The sequence below is a fragment of the Mobula hypostoma genome, chromosome 5, assembly GCF_963921235.1.
Source record: "Mobula hypostoma chromosome 5, sMobHyp1.1, whole genome shotgun sequence".
In the NCBI taxonomy this organism is placed as follows: Eukaryota; Metazoa; Chordata; class Chondrichthyes; order Myliobatiformes; family Myliobatidae; genus Mobula; species Mobula hypostoma.
This window is the reverse complement of record NC_086101.1, coordinates 100,634,571-100,654,342: the sequence shown is the minus strand read 5'-3', so window position 1 is coordinate 100,654,342 and position 19,772 is coordinate 100,634,571. Positions and strand designations below refer to the sequence as shown.

The 19,772-nt window shown below is 42.4% G+C and overlaps 1 protein-coding gene across 1 annotated transcript in view; it reads left to right on the top strand.

Moving 5' to 3' along the window:
- Positions 1 to 14,097, top strand: part of LOC134346871 (contactin-associated protein-like 5) — a 1,673,098-nt gene extending 1,659,001 nt beyond the window's left edge. The window contains exon 24 of the mRNA XM_063048676.1: positions 13,027 to 14,097. Coding sequence (XP_062904746.1) covers positions 13,027 to 13,223 — 197 coding nt within the window. The 3' untranslated portion in view covers positions 13,224 to 14,097. The remainder of the gene's footprint in view (positions 1 to 13,026) is intronic.
- Positions 14,098 to 19,772: the final 5,675 nt, after the last annotated feature.

The following is a 19,772-nucleotide window of genomic DNA, read 5'->3' as shown; positions in this document are numbered from 1 at the left end:
CTGCTTTAGAGGCTATAAAAGGGAGTAAATCAAAAGCTCGTCCTGACATAGTTATTGAGATTCTCTTAGTGTTGTTTAGAGTAGGGAAGATGGGTTGTGCAGTTAGATTTTCATGGATACCTGGGCATGCTGGGATGGAGGGAAATGAAATTGTGGATGGCATTGCAAAGTCTTTCTTACAGAGCAGGCAAGTAGAAATTAGAATTCCCCTATGCAGAGTAGAATTGAGAAGTAGCATTAAAAAAGATATGGAGAAGAAGTGGCAGGAGGATTGGAAAAATGAATTAAGGGGCAGGCATTATTTTTCTAGTCATCCACTATTTAAAAAGGTCTCAAACTGTTACCTTTTAAGTCATAGAGATATGGTGAAACTTACAAGACTTAGGTTGCGGCATTGTAGGTTAAACTATTATTTAAAAATAATAGGAAAACATCCTACTGGATTATGTGACTGTGGTAGTGCAGAGACAGTCCAGCATGTTTTGCTGAGCTGTAGTCGATACTAAATTGAAAGAAGCATGTTGTTCAAGAGGCGATCTGGTTTAAATTTATTTTGGTTTTCTATTAAATCTTTGTTTGGCCATCAAGAGAATCAACATCTGATTGAAGAGTCTATTATTCAGTTTATACGTGAGGTTGTATTCGAGAATTTGAGTTCCTTGAAGTTCTATAATTATACATCCTGCAGAGGGCTGTAATACACCTAGCTGTGTCTAGCTGTTATTGAAAAGCACAAGTCAGGAGATGGATACACGAACATTTCCGAGTCACTGAATATTGCCTGGAGTGCGGTTAAGTCAATCATCAAGAAGTGAGAAATATATGGTACAGCTGTAAATCTGCCTAGAGCAGGCCATACTCAAAAACTGAGTGAGCATGTGAGAAGGATACTAGTGAGGGAGGTCACCAAGAGACAACTCTAGAGGAGTTACAATCTTCAGTGGCTGAGATGGGAGACACTACACATGCAACAACTGTTGCCTGGGTACTTTACCAGTTGCACTTTATGGGGAAGTGGCAAAGAGAAAGCCACTGTTGGAAAAAAAAACTCACATGAAATCTCGGCTAGAGTTTGCCAGAAGCATGTGGGAGACTGAAGTCAGCTGGAAGAAGGTTGTATGGTCTGATGAAACCAAAACTGACTTTTTGGCCATCAGAATAAAGGCTATGTAAAGCATCAAAATCATACCATCCCTACCATGAAGCATTAGTAGTGTCTGCTTCATTCTGTGGGGATGCTTCACTGCAGCAGGCCCTGAAAGGCTTGAGAAGGTAGAGCGTAAAATGAATCCAGCAAAATACAGTGAAATCCTGGAGGAAAACCTGATTGCAGTCTGCAAGAGAACTGCGACTTGTGAGAAGATTTGTTTTCTAACAAGTCAATGACCCCAAGCATAAAGCCAAAGCTATAGAGGAATGGCTTTGAAATTACAAACTTGATGTCCTGGAATGGCCAAGTCAGAGTCCAGACCTCAATTCATTTGTGGACTCATGACCTCCATGCAATCTGACAGAGCTTGAGCAGTTTTGCAAAGAAGAATGGGGAAAAATTAGTGTCCAGATGTGCAAAGCTGCTGGACACCCATCCACACAGACTCAAGGCTGTAATTGCTGCCAAAGGTGCATCTGCTAAATACTGACCTGAAGGGGGTTTGTAATTATTGCAATCAATTATTTGTGTTTAATAATTGTAATACATTTAGACCACTTTGTAGAAATTTGTTTTCACTTTGATACAAAAGTCTTTTTCTGTTCATCAGTGTCAAAAAGCCAAATTAAATCCACTGTGATTCGATGTAGTAAAACTATAAAACATGAAAACTTCTGGGTGGGTGGTGTGATTACTTTTTATAGGCACTGTAATGAGCAACAAAATAACAATAACACAAACCCTTTTCTCCCTCCCACTATCCCTCCTACCCACACACAGAGAAATTTATTCAACTCCAGGATAGACTTCTGGTCCTCCATGGTTTGAACACTAGGCCTTCTCACCTTCTGATCGACCTTTGGTCTTTGATCTCCAGTATTGCCCCCCCCACCCCCACTCCCACCCCAGACTACCTTTTGTAGCAATTCACCATGTTTGTGATTCTCACCCTCATAAAATCATCTCAATATCTACCCCTTCAAGCCATCTTAGCATCAGATGCTCACTGTGGGCATTTTATTAGACATAATAAAGTACACCATGAGTGTCTCTTCATTGTCTTCTGCTGCTGTCGCCCACCCACGTCAAAGTTTGACATTTTGTATGTTCAGAGATGCTCTTATGCATTTGTTGTAATGTGTCTCTATGGATACAAAATCAATCTACGTAGGCAAGCTGTCTCGTATATTTATATTTACTGTGACTTTTATTATTATGATTGTGTTCTTCTCTTTTGTGTAGTTTTGTGCTGCATTGGATCCAGAGTAACAATTATTTCATTCTCCTTCACACTTGTGTACAGGAAACAATCTTGAATCCTGAATCTTTGAGTTAATGTCACCTTTCTCTCAGCTTGACCCAGCCTGAACTTTCTCTTCTGACCTACATCTTTAACAAGATGTTTTCGCCAAAGAACTGCCACTTAGGTTTTTTTGATTTTTGCACCATTTAGATTATGAAGACACGTAGTACCCTTTTATTGTCATTTAGTAATGCATGCTAATACATTATTTCCTCCGGTGTGATATCACAAGAACACCGGACAAACCAGGACTGAAAAACCTGACAAAACCACATAATTATACATATAGTTACAACAGTGCACAATACCATAACTTGATGAAGAAGGTCCGTGAGCACAGTAAAGTTCAAAGTTTCTCAAATGTCCCACATCTCACGCAGACGGCAGAGGGAAGAAAAACTCCCTGCCATGCCGACCACAATCCGACTCTGAGTTATCCGAAAACTTCGAGCTCTGATCAGCTTTCCGACACCGAGTACTGAGCGCCATCTCTGTCCGAGCGATTCGACCTCTCTCTCGGTCGCCAAAAGCAGGCAAGGCCGGGGATTTTGAGGCCTACCCTCCGAAAGATTCCCGACCACACAGGAACGACAGCAGCCGACGGGCGTTTCAGAAATTTCTCCAGATGTTCCTCCGTGATTTCACATCCATTCTCCATCAAATCAGAAATGTCCACAGCCCCTATTTAACAGATACGACGTCAATTTTCACTGGAGAGCTGCGCACTGCGCGGCGCGCTGCCATCTTCTCCTCCCACCAAATTTTCTGTAAACTCTAAAGACAGTTGTGCATGAAAATCCCAGGATATCAGCAATTTCTGAGATACTCAAATAGCGCTGTTTGGCACTAACAATCATTCCAGGTCCAAAGTTACTTAGAGCACATTTATTTCCCAATTTGATGTTTGTTCTGAACAACTGAACCTCTTTAAGGTGTCCGCATGTTTTTATGCATTGATTGGCTACTTAGATATTTACAGTGGCATGCAAAAGTTTGGGCAGCCCTGGTCAAAATTTCTGTTACTGTGAATAGCTAAGTGACTAAAAGATGAACTGATTTCCAAAAGGCATAAAGTTAAAGATGACACATTTCTTTAATATTTAAACAAGAAAACTTTTTTATTTCCATCTTTTACAGTTTCAAAATAACAAAAAAGGAAAAGGGCCTGAAGCAAAAGTTTGGGCACCCTGCATGGTCAGTACTTAGTAATACCCCCTTTGTCGAGTATCACAGCTTGTAAAGGCTTTTTGTAGCCAGCTAAGAGTCTTTCAATTCTTGTTTGGGAGATTTTTGCCCATTCTTCCTCGCAAAAGGCTTCTAATTCTGTGAGATTCTTGGGCCGTCTTGCATGCACTGCTCTTTTGAGGTCTATCCACAGATTCACGATGATGTTTAGGTCAGGAGACTGTGAGGGCCATGACAAAACACTCAGCTTGCGCCACTTGAGGTAGTCCATTGTGGATTTGAGGTGTGCTTAGGATCATTATCCTGTTGTAGAAGCCCTCCTCTTTTCATCTTTGGCTTTTTTACAGACGGTGTGATGTTTGCTTCCAGAATTTGCTGGTATTTAATTGAATTCATTCTTCCCTCAACCAGTAAATGTTCCCCGTGCCACTGGCTGCAACACAAGCCCAAAGCATGATCGATCCACCCCTATGCTTAACAGTTGCAGAGGTGTTCTTTTCTTGAAATTCTGCACACTTTTTTCTCCAAACATACCTTTGCTCATTGCGGCCAAAAAGTTCTATTTTAACTTCATCAGTCCACAGGACTTGTTTCCAACATGCATCAGACTTGTTTAGATATTCCTTTGAACTTTTTGAATAGAACTTTTTGACTGCAATGAGCAAAGGTATCAGTTCATCTTTTACTTGCTTAGCTATTCAGAGTAACAAAAATTTTGACCAGGGGTGCCCAAACTTTTGCATGCCACTCTACATGAATAAGCTGGGTACGGATGTGCTGAGTAAAGTGGCCACTAGGTATTGGGGTGGGTGTGTGTGTGTGTGTGTGTGTGTGTGTGTGTGTGTGTGTTCTTTCTGAGGGCTTTTAGCCAACTCAATAATTTTTAACAATCAGAAATTCTAAAGGTCTTTGACAGAAATACAGACAGGAAACCTTTAATGTTATTACTGTATGTTTGTGGACAGTCAAAATAACACATGGACACAGACAAAATAAACAAATATTCCCTCTCTCCCCCCCCACATAGAAACACTGCATTCTTCTTGTACTTTGGTTAACCGATGTGTTTGTGCTTTCCACAACTAATATAAGATGTATAACATTCTCTCTAACAAATTCTGGCTACTTAAAGACTGTCCAGTACAAAGCATCTTGTAAATGAAATTTCAATGATAAGATCAAGAAAATGAATCCACAAAGACTTGTTTTTCTTTTAAGAGCAGATCATGTGATTCTACCTGGGTTAGATCAGAGTAGTGAACTTCTCTGTATGAAATAATTTCCAACCTGAAACACGTAGAAGTAACTATTTCTGTGTACAATTAACTTCAATACAGCTGTTGTTTTCTCAATGCTGCCTCTGAATCTAACCTTACCACAAGTTGCACATTGCCTCCGTTATTGGCATAAATTGGATACAATCTTTGATCTTCATCCTTCACTCACCATCCAACATGATGGAAACCATTGTGGTACATGGCGCTGTTACAGCTGGGGCATTGGAAATGCGAGTTCATTTCTAGCATCCTATATGTGCTTCCCATGAAGGCTTGGGTTTTATTTGGGTGTTCTGGTTTCCTCCCACAGACCAAAGATTTGTCCGTTAGTAGGTTAATTGATCATTGTAAATTGTCCTGTGATTAGGCTGTGGTTAAATAGGTGGGTTGCTGGACAGTGTGGCGTGGCTCATTGGGCCTGTTCCATGCTGTATCTCTGAATAACTAAAAATAAGCACATTATATTATTTCTAGGGAACCCTGTGGACATTGGAGAAGCTGAGTGACTGCAGAACTCACTGCAGGCCACTCAGGTATCTTGCAAATTACGCTAATTGCGTTAGAGCTTTCTCCAGCATTTAGCAATTGGTGTACTCTAGACACAATCAGCTTCTAGTCAGCTGCAAAAGCAGAGCACAGTGACAAGGTTTCTCACAGGTGGGCAACACTTGTTTATAGTGCATAGAACAGTACAGCACAGTACAGGCCCTTCGGCCCACAATGTTGTGCCGACCCTTAAACCCTACCTCCCATATAACCCCCCCGCCTTAAATTCCTCCATATACCTGTCTAGTAGTCTCTTAAATTTCACTAGTGTATCTGTCTCTACCATTGACCCAGGCAATGCATTCCACTCTCTGAGTGAAAAAACCTTCCTCTAATATTCCCCTTGAACTTCCCACCCCTTACCTCTTGTATTGAGCAGTGGTGCCCTGGGGAAGAGGTGCTGGCTATCCACACTATCTATTCCTCTTACTATCTTGTATACCTCTATCATGTCTCCTCTCATCCTCCTTCTCTCCAGAGAGTAGAACCCTAGCTTTAAAAGGAGAGTTTTGCAGGTGCTCAGGCTCACTCCAGCGGCCCTGTCAGCAGCAGGAGCAGAGAACAGCAACAAGGTTTCTCACAGGTTGGCAACACTTGCTTAAAAGGAGAGTTTTACAGGTCTTCGGGCTCACTCCGGTGGTGGGAGCAGAGCACAGTGACACAGTTTCCTGCAGTGGGGCAACACTTGTTTAAAGGAGAGCTTTGCGGGCGTTTGGGCTCACTCCAGCGGCCCAGTCAGCAGCAGAAGCAGAGAACAGGAGCAAGGTTTCTCACAGGTTGGAAACACTTGTTTAAAAGGCTAGCTTTGGCGATGTTTTGCCTCATTCCGTCAGCCCAATTAGCGGTGGGAGCCGAGCACAGCAAATTAAATGAAAGTACAGAAGGGACGAGTGGAACGGTCATTGGGAGTAGGCCAGTGGTGAGAGTAGGAGTGTCAGGCTTTGGCTCAAAGGATACTTCAGCTTGAAAGAGGCACTGGGTCTGGGTAAACGTCTTTTATGGTTCCCTATTTTTTCCCTCTTACTCTACCTATTAAATGGCCGTTGCGTGTTCTTCAGGCCAAATTTTGGAGTCCTGAAAGACCCAGAGATCCCAGGAAACTAGATCTGTGTGAAGTGCATTCAGCTGTAGCTCCTTGAAGACTGTGTTTGGGATCTGGAGCAGCAGCTGGATGACCTTCGGCTTGTACGGGAGAGTGAGGAGATCATCGGTAAGTGTTACAGGGAAGTAGTCTCCTCTAACTTGTAGGAATACAAGTAGCTGGGTGACTCAGGAGAAATTGATATGTGAATAGACAGTTAGCACAGAGCATCCCTGTGGCCATTCCCCTCAATAATATGTATACCGCTTTGGATACTGTTGTGGGGGATGACCTCCCGGGGAATGCCACAGACAACAGGTTATTGGCACTGAACACGGGTCCGTGGTGCAGAAGGGAATGAGGGAAAGGAGGAGAGGGGCAGTGATAGGGGACTCAATAGTCAGAGGAACAGACAGGAGAGTCTGTGGACGTGAACGGGCCGTCTGGGTGGTAAGTTGCCGCCCAGGTGCCAGGGTCAAGGACGTCTCAGATCTCATCCACAGCACTTTGGAGGAGGAGAGAGAGCAGCCAGATGGTCTTGGTACATGACAGTACCAGTGACATAGGAAGGAAAAGAAAAGAGGTCCTGAAGAGAGTATTTAGAGAGCCAGGCAGAAAGCTGAGAAGCAGGACCACGCAGGGTAATTTCTGGATTGCTGCCTTTGCCACACACCAGTGAGGGTACAAACAGGATGATTTGGCAGATAAATGCTTGGCTGAGAAGTTGGTGCAGGGGCAGGGCTTCAGGTTCTTTGATCATTGGGATCTCTTCTAGAGGAGGTATGACCTGTACAAAAGTGACAGGTTGTACCAGAACCTGAAGGGGACCAATATTCTCATGAGCAGGTTTGTTAGAGACTCAGGTTAGGATATATGGTTTTAAAAAAAGCAAAGATAGCATGCAGTCAGACTGTCAGGAAGGACAGGCAGTAGATGGGGGAAAAAATTGCAGCCAGCAGAGTCAGAATCAGTGCATTAGGGATGCAGAATCAAAAGGGGTAGAAATACAGTACTCAGAGAGTTATATCTCAATGCATGGAGTATCACAAATAAGGTGGATGATCTTCTTGCACTATTACAGATTGTCAGGTATGGTGTTGTGGCCATCATTGGATCATGGCTGAAGGATGGTTGTAGTTGGGAGTTGAATGTCCAAGGTTACACATCCTATTGGAGGGATAGGAAGGTAGGCAGAGGGGGTGGCGTGGCTCTGCTGGTAAAGAATGGCATCAGATCAGTGGAAAAATGTGACATAGAATCGAAAAATGTTGGATCCTTGTGGACTGAGTCAAAAAGCTGCAAGGGTAAAAGGATGTTGATAGCACTTATATACAGGCCACCCAATGACAGCTGGGATGTGGAGAATAGATTACAATGGGAAATAGAAAAGTTGTGTGAAAAGGGCAATGTTATAATAGTCCTGAGAGATTTCAACACGCAGGTCAATCGGGAAAATCAGTTTGGTAATGGATCTCAAGAAAGTGAGTTCGTTGAATGCTTATGAAATGGCTTTTTAGAGCATTCATCTAATGATCTGATGGTTGCTAGTTTGAGCCTCAGCTGTGGCAGCATGTTTATGTCCTTGAGCAAGGCATTTAACCACACATTGCTCCAGTGTCTGTGCGAGGATTGGCACCCCACACAGACTTCCAATCTACGCCTTGTAAGGCGTCAAAATGCCCGATGCAGGCCTCTCATGGTCTGAGTTGATATTCCCTCCCCCCCTTTTTTTTGAACAGTTTGTCGTTGAGCCTACTAGGGGATCAGCCATATTGGACTGGGTGTTATGTAATGAACCAGAGGCGATTAGGGTACTTCTTCATTAAGTTCGCTAAGGAGGCAATAATCACAATATGATTGAGTTCAACTGGAAATTTGACATGAAGAAAGTAAAGTATAACAATATTTCAGTAGAGTAAATATTTTAGTAGAGTAAAGGAAATTACAGTGGTATGAGAGAGGAGTTGGCCAAAGTAAACTGGAAGGAGATGCTGGCAGGGATGACAGCAGATCAGCACTGGTGTCAGTTTCTAGGAAAAATGAGGAAGGTGCAGGATGTTGTTCGTCCATCGTTGTTGTCGATGAAGACCTCGACACCATTATGATGGTGTCGAGACCAGCGCTTGATTTGGATTTAAGTGAGGGAGAGTTGCGCAGTGTCAGCCTCACTCTCTCTTCCCAATTCCCATCTGGATCCAGCTGCAAGACAAGAGTCGAGACGGCTGGAGATGGGACTAGGCGCAGTGGATGACCAGGACGTCTTCTGTGTCTTGTTCTGCTCTACACGTTCCACGACGCTTGCAGAGACCGCCTTCTTGACCGTTGGACCTTCCGTTGGTCTCGACCGCTCAGTCCGCCGGGGTCTGTCTTCACATGCTGGGATAGACAAATCCCTTACTCACTCTTCCTTCAGTTAGTCCTGACGAAGGGTCTTGGCCTGAAATGTCGACTGCACCTCTTCCTAGAGATGCTGCCTGGCCTGCTGCGTTCACCAGCAACCTTTATGTGTGTTGCTTGAATTTCCAGCATCTGCAGAATTCCTGTTGTTTGCGTCCCTATCTCACCGAGGGTTTGAGACCCGTCAGCTACCCTCACCTGGTTAGCCGGCTTGTCGAAGCCGTTGCCCGGGGTATGGCCGCTGTCGCATGCAAACAGCTACGGGGAGCCACAGGTGAGAGCTGAGTGCCAGGTGGGGACCAAAGGTGGGCTAACCGCCCTGAAAAGGACGCAACATGTTCCCCCACCAGAGGTGCTACCCCTCCCTGACACCCCATACACTCCAGGTGCAGGATAGATGTATTTTGAAAGCAAAAGGGGGTATACAAAAAAGCAAAAATTAGCGGGAAGATAGAGGAAATATGAATGCAGGCAGGCAAACAGTATCAATGTGGATAGTAAAAGCCTTATCAAGCCTGTTTAAAATAAATAAATAAATAAAAGAGAGATGAGAGTGGATATAGGACCTCTAGAAAATGAGGCTGGAGAAATAATAACAGGGGACAAGGAGATGGCAGATGAACTGAATGAATATTTTGCATCAGTCTTCACTGTGGAAGCTATTAGCAGTGTGCCAGATGTTGAAGGGTGTGAGGGAAGAGAAGTGAGTGCAGTTACTATCACAAGGGAGAAGGTGCTCAAAAAGTGGAAAGACCTCAGGGTATATAAGTTACTCAGACCAGATGAACTGCACCCTAGGCTTCTGAAAGAGGTAGTGGTAGAGATTGTGGAGGCATTAGTAATGATCTTTCAAAAATCACTTGACTCTTACATGGTGTCAGAGGATTGGAAAATTGCAAATGTTACTCTAATCTTTAAGAAAGGAGAAAGGCTGCAGAAAGGAAATTTAGACCATTTTGCCTGGCCTCAGTGGTTGGGAAGATGTTGGTGTCATTTATTAAAGATAAGGTTATGGAGCACTTGGTGACACAGGACAAGATAGGACAAAGACAGTATGATTTCCTTAAGGAAAAATCTTACCTGACAAACCTGTTGGAATTCTTTGAGGACATTACAAGTAGGATGGATAAAGGGGATACAGTGAATGTTATATATTTGGACTTTCGGAAGGCTTTTGACACATGAGGCTGCTTACCAAAGTAAGTGGCATGGTTAGAGCATTGGCTAATTGGTAGGAGGCAGCGAATGGGAATAAAATGATCCTTTTCTGGTTGGCTGCCAGTGACCAGTGGTATTCTGCAGGGGTTGGTGTTGGGGCCATTTCTTTTTAATACTGTATATCAATCATTTCGATGATGGAATAGATGGCTTTATTGCCAGATTTACAGATGATACAGAGATTGCTGGAAGGGCAGGTAGAGTTGAGGAAACAGGTAGGCTGGAGAAGGACTTAGACAGATTAGGAGAATGGGCAAGAGAGTGGCAAATGAAATTTGATCTTGGAAAATACATGGTCATTGGTAGTAGTCTGCACACTTATTTCTATTTTCTAAATGAGAAGAAAATGCAAAAATCTGAGATGCAAAGGGACTTGGGAGTTCTTGTGTAGATCACCCAAAAGGTTAACTTGCAGGTTGAGTCAGTGGTGAGGAAGGCAAATGCAATGTTAGCATTCTTTTCAAGAGGTCTAGAAGAGCAGGGATGTGATGCTGAGGGTTTATAAGGTACTGGTGAGGCCTCATCTTGAGTATTGTGAACAGTTTTGGGGTCCTCATCTAAGAAAAGATGTGCTGCCATTGGAGAGGGTTTAGAGGAGGTTCACAAGGATGATTCCGGGAATGAAAGGGTTATACGAGGAACGTTTGATAGCCAAGTCACTGGAATTTAGAAGGATAATGGGGTATCTCATTGAAGCCTTTCGAATGTTGAAAGGCCTGGACAGAGTAGATGTGGAAAGGATGTTTCACATGGTGGGAGAGTCTGGGACAGGAGGACGTAGCCTCAGGATAGAGAGGCATCCATTTCAAAATGAGATGCGTAGAAATTTCTTTAGCCAGAGGATGGCGAATTTGTGGAATTTGTTACCACAGGCAGCTGTGGAGGCCAGGTCATTGGATGTGTTTAAGGCAGGGATTGGTAAGTTATTTATTGGACACAGCATTAAAGGTTATGGGGAGAAGGCTGGAGAGTGGGGCTGAGAGGGGGTAAAAAGATCAGTTATTGAATGGCAGAGGAGGCTCGATGTGCGAATGGCCTAATTCTACTCCTATGTCTTATTCTTATGGACAAACCACTGAGGGCTACCTGTGACTGAAGGTATTATTAGGGCAAGGAGATACCTGTGACTGAAGGTATTACCTGGACAAAGACACCACAGTATTTCACCTTCCATTTCTGTGGCTCTGTACTGAAAGTATGGCTGGGCAGCAATACAATGAGAGCCTTTCTGGTGCACAAATTACTGTGAAGAGCTTCATTGCTCTTATGAAAGTTGTATTTGATGGTTTTCTCATTCTGGGAAGGCCCAGCAGGTGTGAAGACTTTATCATGATATGCCTTGTGGTGGAAAATCATTTTCAGTGGTGAGAAAATTAGTAACGCCAGAACTTCAAGGTCATGCGATGCAGGCTGAAACTGAGCCTAGGCAAGAAGAACAGGTAGATAAAGAAGCTTTGAAAGGCAAGTTCTAGCAGAACAACAGTAGTATCATCTCCCAGATTTAAAAAAAAGAGGAAGGAGGCATTGACTAAGTGGCCAATAATGGACCCTCTAATAGAGAAACACTTTGCATTTGGAGCCTGCAAAATCAAACCAGCCAAGCAATCGTTTTCACAGTTCAAACCTCAATGTCAGCTCAGCTCACCATTATTAGCTAAGAGAGCCCAGATGAGGAAAAGACACCCCAAATATTCTCCTTTATAGAGCCACATCAAAGTCGAGGTTATTGTTATTTGCATGCACAGGTGTAATCAAAAATTTGCAGTATCATAGACACAGCATTCACAAGATAAGACCCATATAACATGCACAATTTTTCAAAGAAAGAGCAAAAGCAAAAAATATCTATTGTAGAGAAAAATGATCATAAGTGTTGCTATCCTAAAGTAGTGCAGGATTGTGCAGGATGGTTCAAAGACCAAATGATTAGAGGGAAGGAGTTGCTCTTGAACTTAGTGGTATGGAATTTCAGGCTTCTGTACCTCCAGCCCGATGGTAGCTATGAGAAGATGGCATGGCCCATTTCAATAAATGAAACCTGCACCAGGGGATAGGACATAGAACAGAACAACACTGATGCCCCATTGGCTCCTATAATCTGTGTCAAACACAATGCCAAACCTCTTCTGCCTTTACATGTTCCATAGTTCCAATCCCTGCATGTACATGTATCTATCTACAGCCTTTTAAACACCACTGTTCTATTTGCTTTCAACACTACCCTCTGGCAGAATGCTAGAAATGCACATTGGGTACTGAAAACACTGGGAAAAAAAACTTAGCAGGTCAGACAACATCTGTGAAATGAAAATCTGAATTAAACTTTCAGGCTGTTATTTTTCCATCAGAGCTGCAAAGTTGATGTAGCAAATTTGTTTTAAGTTACACAGAAGAAGGGATTGAAAAAAAACAAAGATAATATCAACACAAAAAAAAGCTGGTTTGAAGTAAAGTCCCTCCTTCCCATAAAATGTTGATCTCCTATAGAATCAGAACCAAACTCAGTTTCTTACCATTAACATGTGTTTTTGCTGCTTTTGTAGTGGCAGTGCAGTGCAAGGCAAAAAAAAACACTATAGTTGGCAAGGATCAATCAATTAAAAGAGAAATAATGAGATGGTATTCATGGACCACTCAGAAATCTGACGGCAGAGGTGAAGAAGGTATTCCTGTACACCATTCTTGTGAAAAATCTGATGCTGATATTCACAGAAAAAAAATTCCCTATTTAATATTCAGCAAGTTATACCCAAAGCATTGTGCCCATTGTTAGCTGTTGCATTGCATTACCTAATTGGTTGTCAATGAGACTGTCTTACCTGCTGCTGTGCCTGCTCCTATAACTTGACTCCTTCATTCTCACCCGCAGGTGTGATAGCGGTGGTGATCTTTGTCACCCTCTGCATCACGGCCATCATGGGACGCTTGTTGTACAAGCACAAAGGGACGTACCGCACCAACGAAACAAAAGAGGTGGAATATGCCGAGACCACAGATGCCACACTGAGGACCAATGCCAATATGCAGGACTCTGTTAGTGAGAGCACAAAAGAATATTTCATCTGACAGCGATGGAAGCCCCTCCTCATTTCGACAGTTGCAACAGCAGAATAACGCCAACAGTCTGGACTTGCTGCCTGCTATGAGTTCACTGTAAATTCTCCAGACTAAATGGTCAAACATTGGCTCAAGGAATTGTGCAGTTCACATAGGCAGAAGTAGTATTTTCTTGTTAACTGTGGGTGAGCTCAGGGGAGTGGAGATGTAATTTTTTTTAGAATTAAATAAGGATATAGAAGCAGCTATTGAATGTTGAAAGTTGTTTTAATTGGTCCAAAGCCAATAATCCTATTTATCTACATAGCATTATTTTATACATTGACCACTGCAGTTGAATAATTTACAAAGAAGCTGGAACTACATCAGATCCCTCTGTTGGAATAATCTGACATTAGGAATTTCGATGTTGTTTCTACCTATAAGACCTCAGTAGCAAGAGCTTCTTCATTCAGTGATCTTTTGTGGTTGTTCTAGGTGACAGGTTCAGTTGATTCCTCTGTTCTGCAATGAAGTTGGTATTTCAATAACACACTTCCAATCTGTGCTTGGCTGTAAATGGTTATGAAAAGCTGAAATACGATTAGTGCAGTTGATAGAAAGGCGTGATTTTATTTTCCCAAAGAACTGGAATAATCAAAACAAAAGCAGTTCATGCTATCATGCTTACAACCTATCTATGGTGCATTGGATAGATTGCAGTTTCAGTCTGAGTAGAAATGTTTGATAAGTTTCTGTCCCCTGCGCAACAGAATTAACTGTCTTTAAAAAAAACAGCATTTAACTATGGAACACTATGCTGAAAATCAATTAACATGTCTTGGCCATTTCAAATTGTCGCAATCACAATCCAATTGGAATAAAGAAGGTGCTCTGATTTAGAGAGGCCACAGAATCAGTGGAATAGAAATTTAAATAGTTTCAGGAGTTGTATACTTCACAAATTATTGGTGCATAGCTAAGCGAACTAGAGCCCAGATGTAACAATCTTCTCCTTAAACTGAGATTAACTGGATACCTGAAATGAAAATTAATCATTTTTCATTGCCATTCCATAAGTAAATGAAAAATATAAACTGTCTTCATAGAAGACTAGGAATTAATGGCACAGAACAGAGGCCTTTGTTTGATATAAGGTTAATTCCATCGTCTTGCAGGTTATGATTTTTCAAGTGCTCACCCAGGTGAGATTTTCTACCTTCATCACCCTCTCAGGCAGTGAGTTTTAGATCTCTGGCGTTCATTAAGTGAAATAGTATTTTCCCAACTCTACTTTAATCTTCTTAACCTATTAACTTAAATCTGCACTCCCTAGTTAGTGACTTATCTGCAAAAGTAACCAATCCTTTTCAGTCTAACTTGCCAAGGTTGATCACAATTTTGTACAGCTTTATTAAATCCTCCTTCAGTTCCCTACACTCCAAAGAAAACAATCCCAGCCTAACCAGACTCTACTCATAAGTGTGTGATACCACACTTGCATAGCATTTAGCACGACACTATTATAGCTCGGGTGTCAGAGTTCGCAATCCCAATCTGACATCATCTGTAAGGAGTCTGTACATCCTCCCTGTGGAATGGGTTTTCTCCTAGTGCTCTGGTTTCCTCCCAAAGTCCGAAGAACTCCGGTTTGTAGGTTAATTTGTCATTATAAACTGTCCTGTGGTTAGGCTAAGGTTAAATCCAGGGTTGCTGGTGGTGTGGCTTGAAGGGCTGGGAGGACTTATTCTGCACTGTATTTCTAAATAAAATAAATAATCACCAGTAACTTCCTTATAAATTTATTCTGTATTCTCTCTAGTGCTGTCGTTCCATGTCGTTTAATGATAACCAGAAATGTACACATGACTTTATCTGTGGCCTAATTAATTGTAGTTATTAATAACATCAGCACTTAAAAGTGTAATAGTCCACTGTGGGTAGATAGTTTTCTATTTAAACTCTATAATTGTAACACATAATCTGCCCTTTATTATACAGTTGGTCATCATCTAATAAATAGCATCACTAACATTTAAAACCAACAACTAACAAATTTATGTTATTGAAAATCTGTTTCATTTCTAGAATGTGACTGAAGTGCTATGATGCTGGATTTAAAATAATGGCTACAGCCTTACATATGTTTATAACAAGTGCTTTGTAAGGTCTTGTTATGTGTTCTGAATTCTTGAAGTATCTCCTTGTGTAAAGGTTTCACAGTTCTTTTGTAAAACAAAAATAAAGGGATATCCTAAGTCATGTTAAGACTAATGATGAATTCGAAGTGGCCATGTGTAATTTTGTGCAACTATAAACACAGGAGATTCTGTAGCTGCTGAAAATCCAGAGTAAAACATATAAAATGCTTAAAGAACTGAGCAGGTCAGGAAGCATCAATGAAAAGGAATAAACAGTTGATGTTTTGGGCCGAGATTCTTCACCAGGACTAGAAAGCAAAAGGGAAAAAGCCAGAATAAGAAGTGAGGAGAGGTGAAGGAGTACAAGCTAGAAGGTGATAGATGAAGCCAGGTGGGTGGGGAGGGGAATGAAATGAGGAGCTGGGAGGTGATAGGTGAAAAATATAAAGGGCTGAAGAAGAAAGATTCTGATGTGAGCTGATAGTGGACCATGGAACAAAAGGAAAGGGGAAGGACACCAGGGGGAGATGATAGACAGTTGAGGAGAAGAGAAAACGTAAGGGAGAAACCAGAGTGGGGAATGGAGGAAGAAGGAAGGGGAAGGGGGGAAATTACCAGAAGTTGGAGAATTTGAATTTCTTGCCATTAGGTTGGACGCTACCAAGATGTTGCTCCTCCAGTTTGAGAGTGGCCTCATCATATAATAATGTAATAGAGGAGGCCACTCTCAGGTTGGAAGTGCAGATGTAGATTGGGGGAAATGCTTTGTCGAGCACCTTTGTTCCATCTGCATTAAGCAGCATTTCCTGATGGCCAATCATTTTAATTCCATTTCCCATTCCCATTCCAATATACAAGTCCATGACCACCTCTACTGGCACAATGAGGCCACTCTCAGGTTGGAGGAGCAACACCCCATATTTCCAGCATTTTGTATGTATTAATTTTGTACAATGGTTACCTCAGTTCCACAATTAAGCTAGAATAATGGAAACTAACAATATGACACCAATAACCTTTCCAATTAAGAAATAATTTTCATTTCTACTGAGTCTTTTCCATAAGTCTAAATATGCGTATAATCACAGAATTTGTTCTATTAATTAATCTGATAGCCTATTTGAAATTAAACCACTTTGCAAAAGATTGTGTGCTTGTGACAGTATAAATACTGAAGAGGTTGGGTGATTGTGTGGCATGAATCCCAGATTTGATTTGATGTTGTTAGAGTGAGTTTTTGAGTAGATGATTCATTTACACTTAAATGGCTTGGCCACCAGTCTTCCGTTTGATAAAGTACTATGGATTGAGTTCATAACAATGCATTTCCTAAAAACTGTGAATACCAGACGCTGCTGACACCATAGTTTGACCAGATGCTGTAGTTTTGAAGACAGTATTATCTATACTTTATAAATATGAATTCTCCTCTATGTTAGCACGTAAAATACCACATAAATGCATTGTGGATTTAACTTGCGTTCCTAAAGGCTGTGAGTACCAACCCAGACATGTTGGCATCAGGAGGAAAGGATGAAGTCAGAAGGTGTGATGTTTTGTATGTAGCTTCAAAAGGAAACATTGTCTATGCATTGTCTATACTTTGTAAATAGGAATTGCCCTTTGTGTTGAGCATATAAATATTGAGCCCACATTGGGTTAGCAGACCTTTCAACCGAAAGCGTCTCTGTTCGTATGATGCCTGCTGTACCTTGTTTTGTCGAAAAAAGAAGCTGCTTACCAGTAACTCTGTCTCTCAGGTGACTTCATTCACACTACAACATTTGGTGTCAGGAGCGGAATACCTTCATGACCCATCGAGTGGCCAGCGTTCCCAGCAGTCTAAGTTGGTGAGTATTTTTCTAAAATAACACTCACACTTGGATCTGTTCAGTTGGTGGTACAAGGGAACACGAGGTATCATGAATGCGGAGAACTGAACTGGTAGATATAAAAGTAGTGTGTGCGTGTGCATGTGTGCTTATGTCAGTGAGGAAACTTTGCGTGTTAACTTGGTTAACTTGGTGAGACGGAGCCACCAGTTGCAAAAGGTGGTAACCGATGGTATGGTTTGAGACGCCAGAATAGGGACGTGTATACTCATTCGGGGAGCTGCATTTTAGTGTATGCGTTTGCAAGTGTAATGCAAAGGAATAGAGCAGACATCATGAGTTCAGGTACCCAAAAGTGGCAGATTGAGGGGTACATACTCTGTAGTTTTAAGTACGTACTGTTTAACTGCTATCCATCTTTTATATTCTGCACAGGGTGGGAATTAGTGTGGAGATATCTCAGGGAGAGGTTTTATCCAGATAGATATACCAGAATGGCACCTATTGAGGTCAGGCAACGTCAGGTTGAGAACCCTGCTGATCCGAGCCAGCCCTTGACTTTGATTACGAATATTCATAAGCCCTTCACCCCCGGGAGAAACAAAGTATTTTGTCTGAATTGCCTTCACTTAAAGACGCCTGTGGGAATTCAGAATACTGGCATAAGATCAAGGATATGGTTGAAATTCACTAGATGCACCCTAAAGATATACACATGTTGGTGAAAGCGAAGTGCCCAAGGAATATATGGGACAGAATGGCCCAGGGGGTGCGGGATTGTAGCTGGACAACTATTGGGAATATAGAAGATAGAAGAACATAGAATAATACAGCACAGTACAGGCCCTTCAGCCCACAATGTTGTGCCGATCCTCAAACCCTGCCTCCCATATAAGCCCCACCTTAAATTCCTCCATATACCTGTCTAGTAGTCTCTTAAACTTCACTAGTGTATCTGCCTCCACCACTGACCCAGGCAGTGCATTCCATGCACCAACTCTGTGAGTAAAACAAAACTTCCTCTAATATCCGCCTTGAACTTCCCACCCCTTACCTTAAAGCCATGTCCCTGTGTATTGAGCAGTGGTGCCCTGGGGAAGAGGCACTGGCTATCCACTCTATCTATTCCTCTTATTATCTTGTACACCTCTATCATGTCTCCTCTCATCCTCCTTCTCTCCAAAGAGTAAAGCCCTAGCTCCCTTAATCTCTCATCATAATGCATACTTTCTAAACCAGACAGCATCCTGGTAAATCTCCTCTGTACCCTTTCCAGTGCATCCACATCCTTCCTATAGTGAGGTGACCAGAACTGGACACAGTACTCCAAGTGTGGCCTAACCAGAGTTTTATAGAGCTTCATCATTACATCGCGACTCTTAAAATCTATCCTTTGACTTATGAAAGCTAACACCCCATAAGCTTTCTTAACTACCCTATCCACCTGTGAGGCAACATTCAGGGATCTGTGGACATGTACCCACAGATCCCTCTGCTCCTTCACACTACCAAGTGTCCTGCCATTTACTTTGTACTCTGCCTTGGAGTTTGTCCTTCCAAAGTGTACCACCTCACACTTCTCTGGGTTGAACTCCATCTGCCACTTCTCAGCCCACTTCTGCATCCTATCAATGTCTCTCTGCAATCTTTGACAATCCTCTACACTATCTACAACACCACCAACCTTTGTGTCATCTGCAAACTTGCCAACCCACCCTTCTACCCCAACATCCAGGTTGTTAATAAAATACATGAAAAGTAGAGGTCCCGGAACAGATCCTTGTGGGACACCACTAGTCACAATCCTCCAATCTGAATGTACTCCTTCCACCACGATCCTCTGCCTTCTGTAGGCAAGCCAATTCTGAATCCACCTGGCCAAACTTCCCTGGATCCTATGCCTTCTGACTTTCTGAATAAGCCTACCGAGAGGAACCTTATCAAATGCCTTACTAAAATCCATATAGATCATATCCACTGCACTACCCTCATCTATATGCCTGGTCACCTCCTCAAAGAACTCTATCAGGCTTGTTAGACATGATCTGCCCTTCACAAAGCCATGCTGACTGTCCCTGATCAAACCATGATTCTCTAAATGCCCATAGATCCTATCTCTAAGAACCTTTTCCAACAGCTTTCCCACCACAGACGTAAGGCTCACTGGTCTATAATTACTCGGACTATCCCGACTACCTCTTTTGAATAAGGGGACAACATTTGCCTCCCTCCAATCCTCCGATACCATTCTCGTGGACAACGAAGACATAAAGATCCTAGCCAGAGGCTCAGCAATCTCTTCCCTCGCCTCGTGGAGCAGCCTAGGGAATATTCCGTCAGGCCCCGGGGACTTATCCGTCCTAATGTATTTTAACAACTCCAACTCCTCCTCTCCCTTAACATCAACCTCACTCATATTGTCCTCACTATCATCAAGTTCCCTCTCATTGGTGAATACCGAAGAGAAGTATTCATTGAGGACCTCGCTCACTTCCACAGCCTCCCGGCACATCTTCCCACCTTTATCTCTAATCGGTCCTACCTTCACTCCTGTTATCCTTTTTTTCTTCACATAATTGAAGAATGCCTTGGGGTTTTCCTTTACC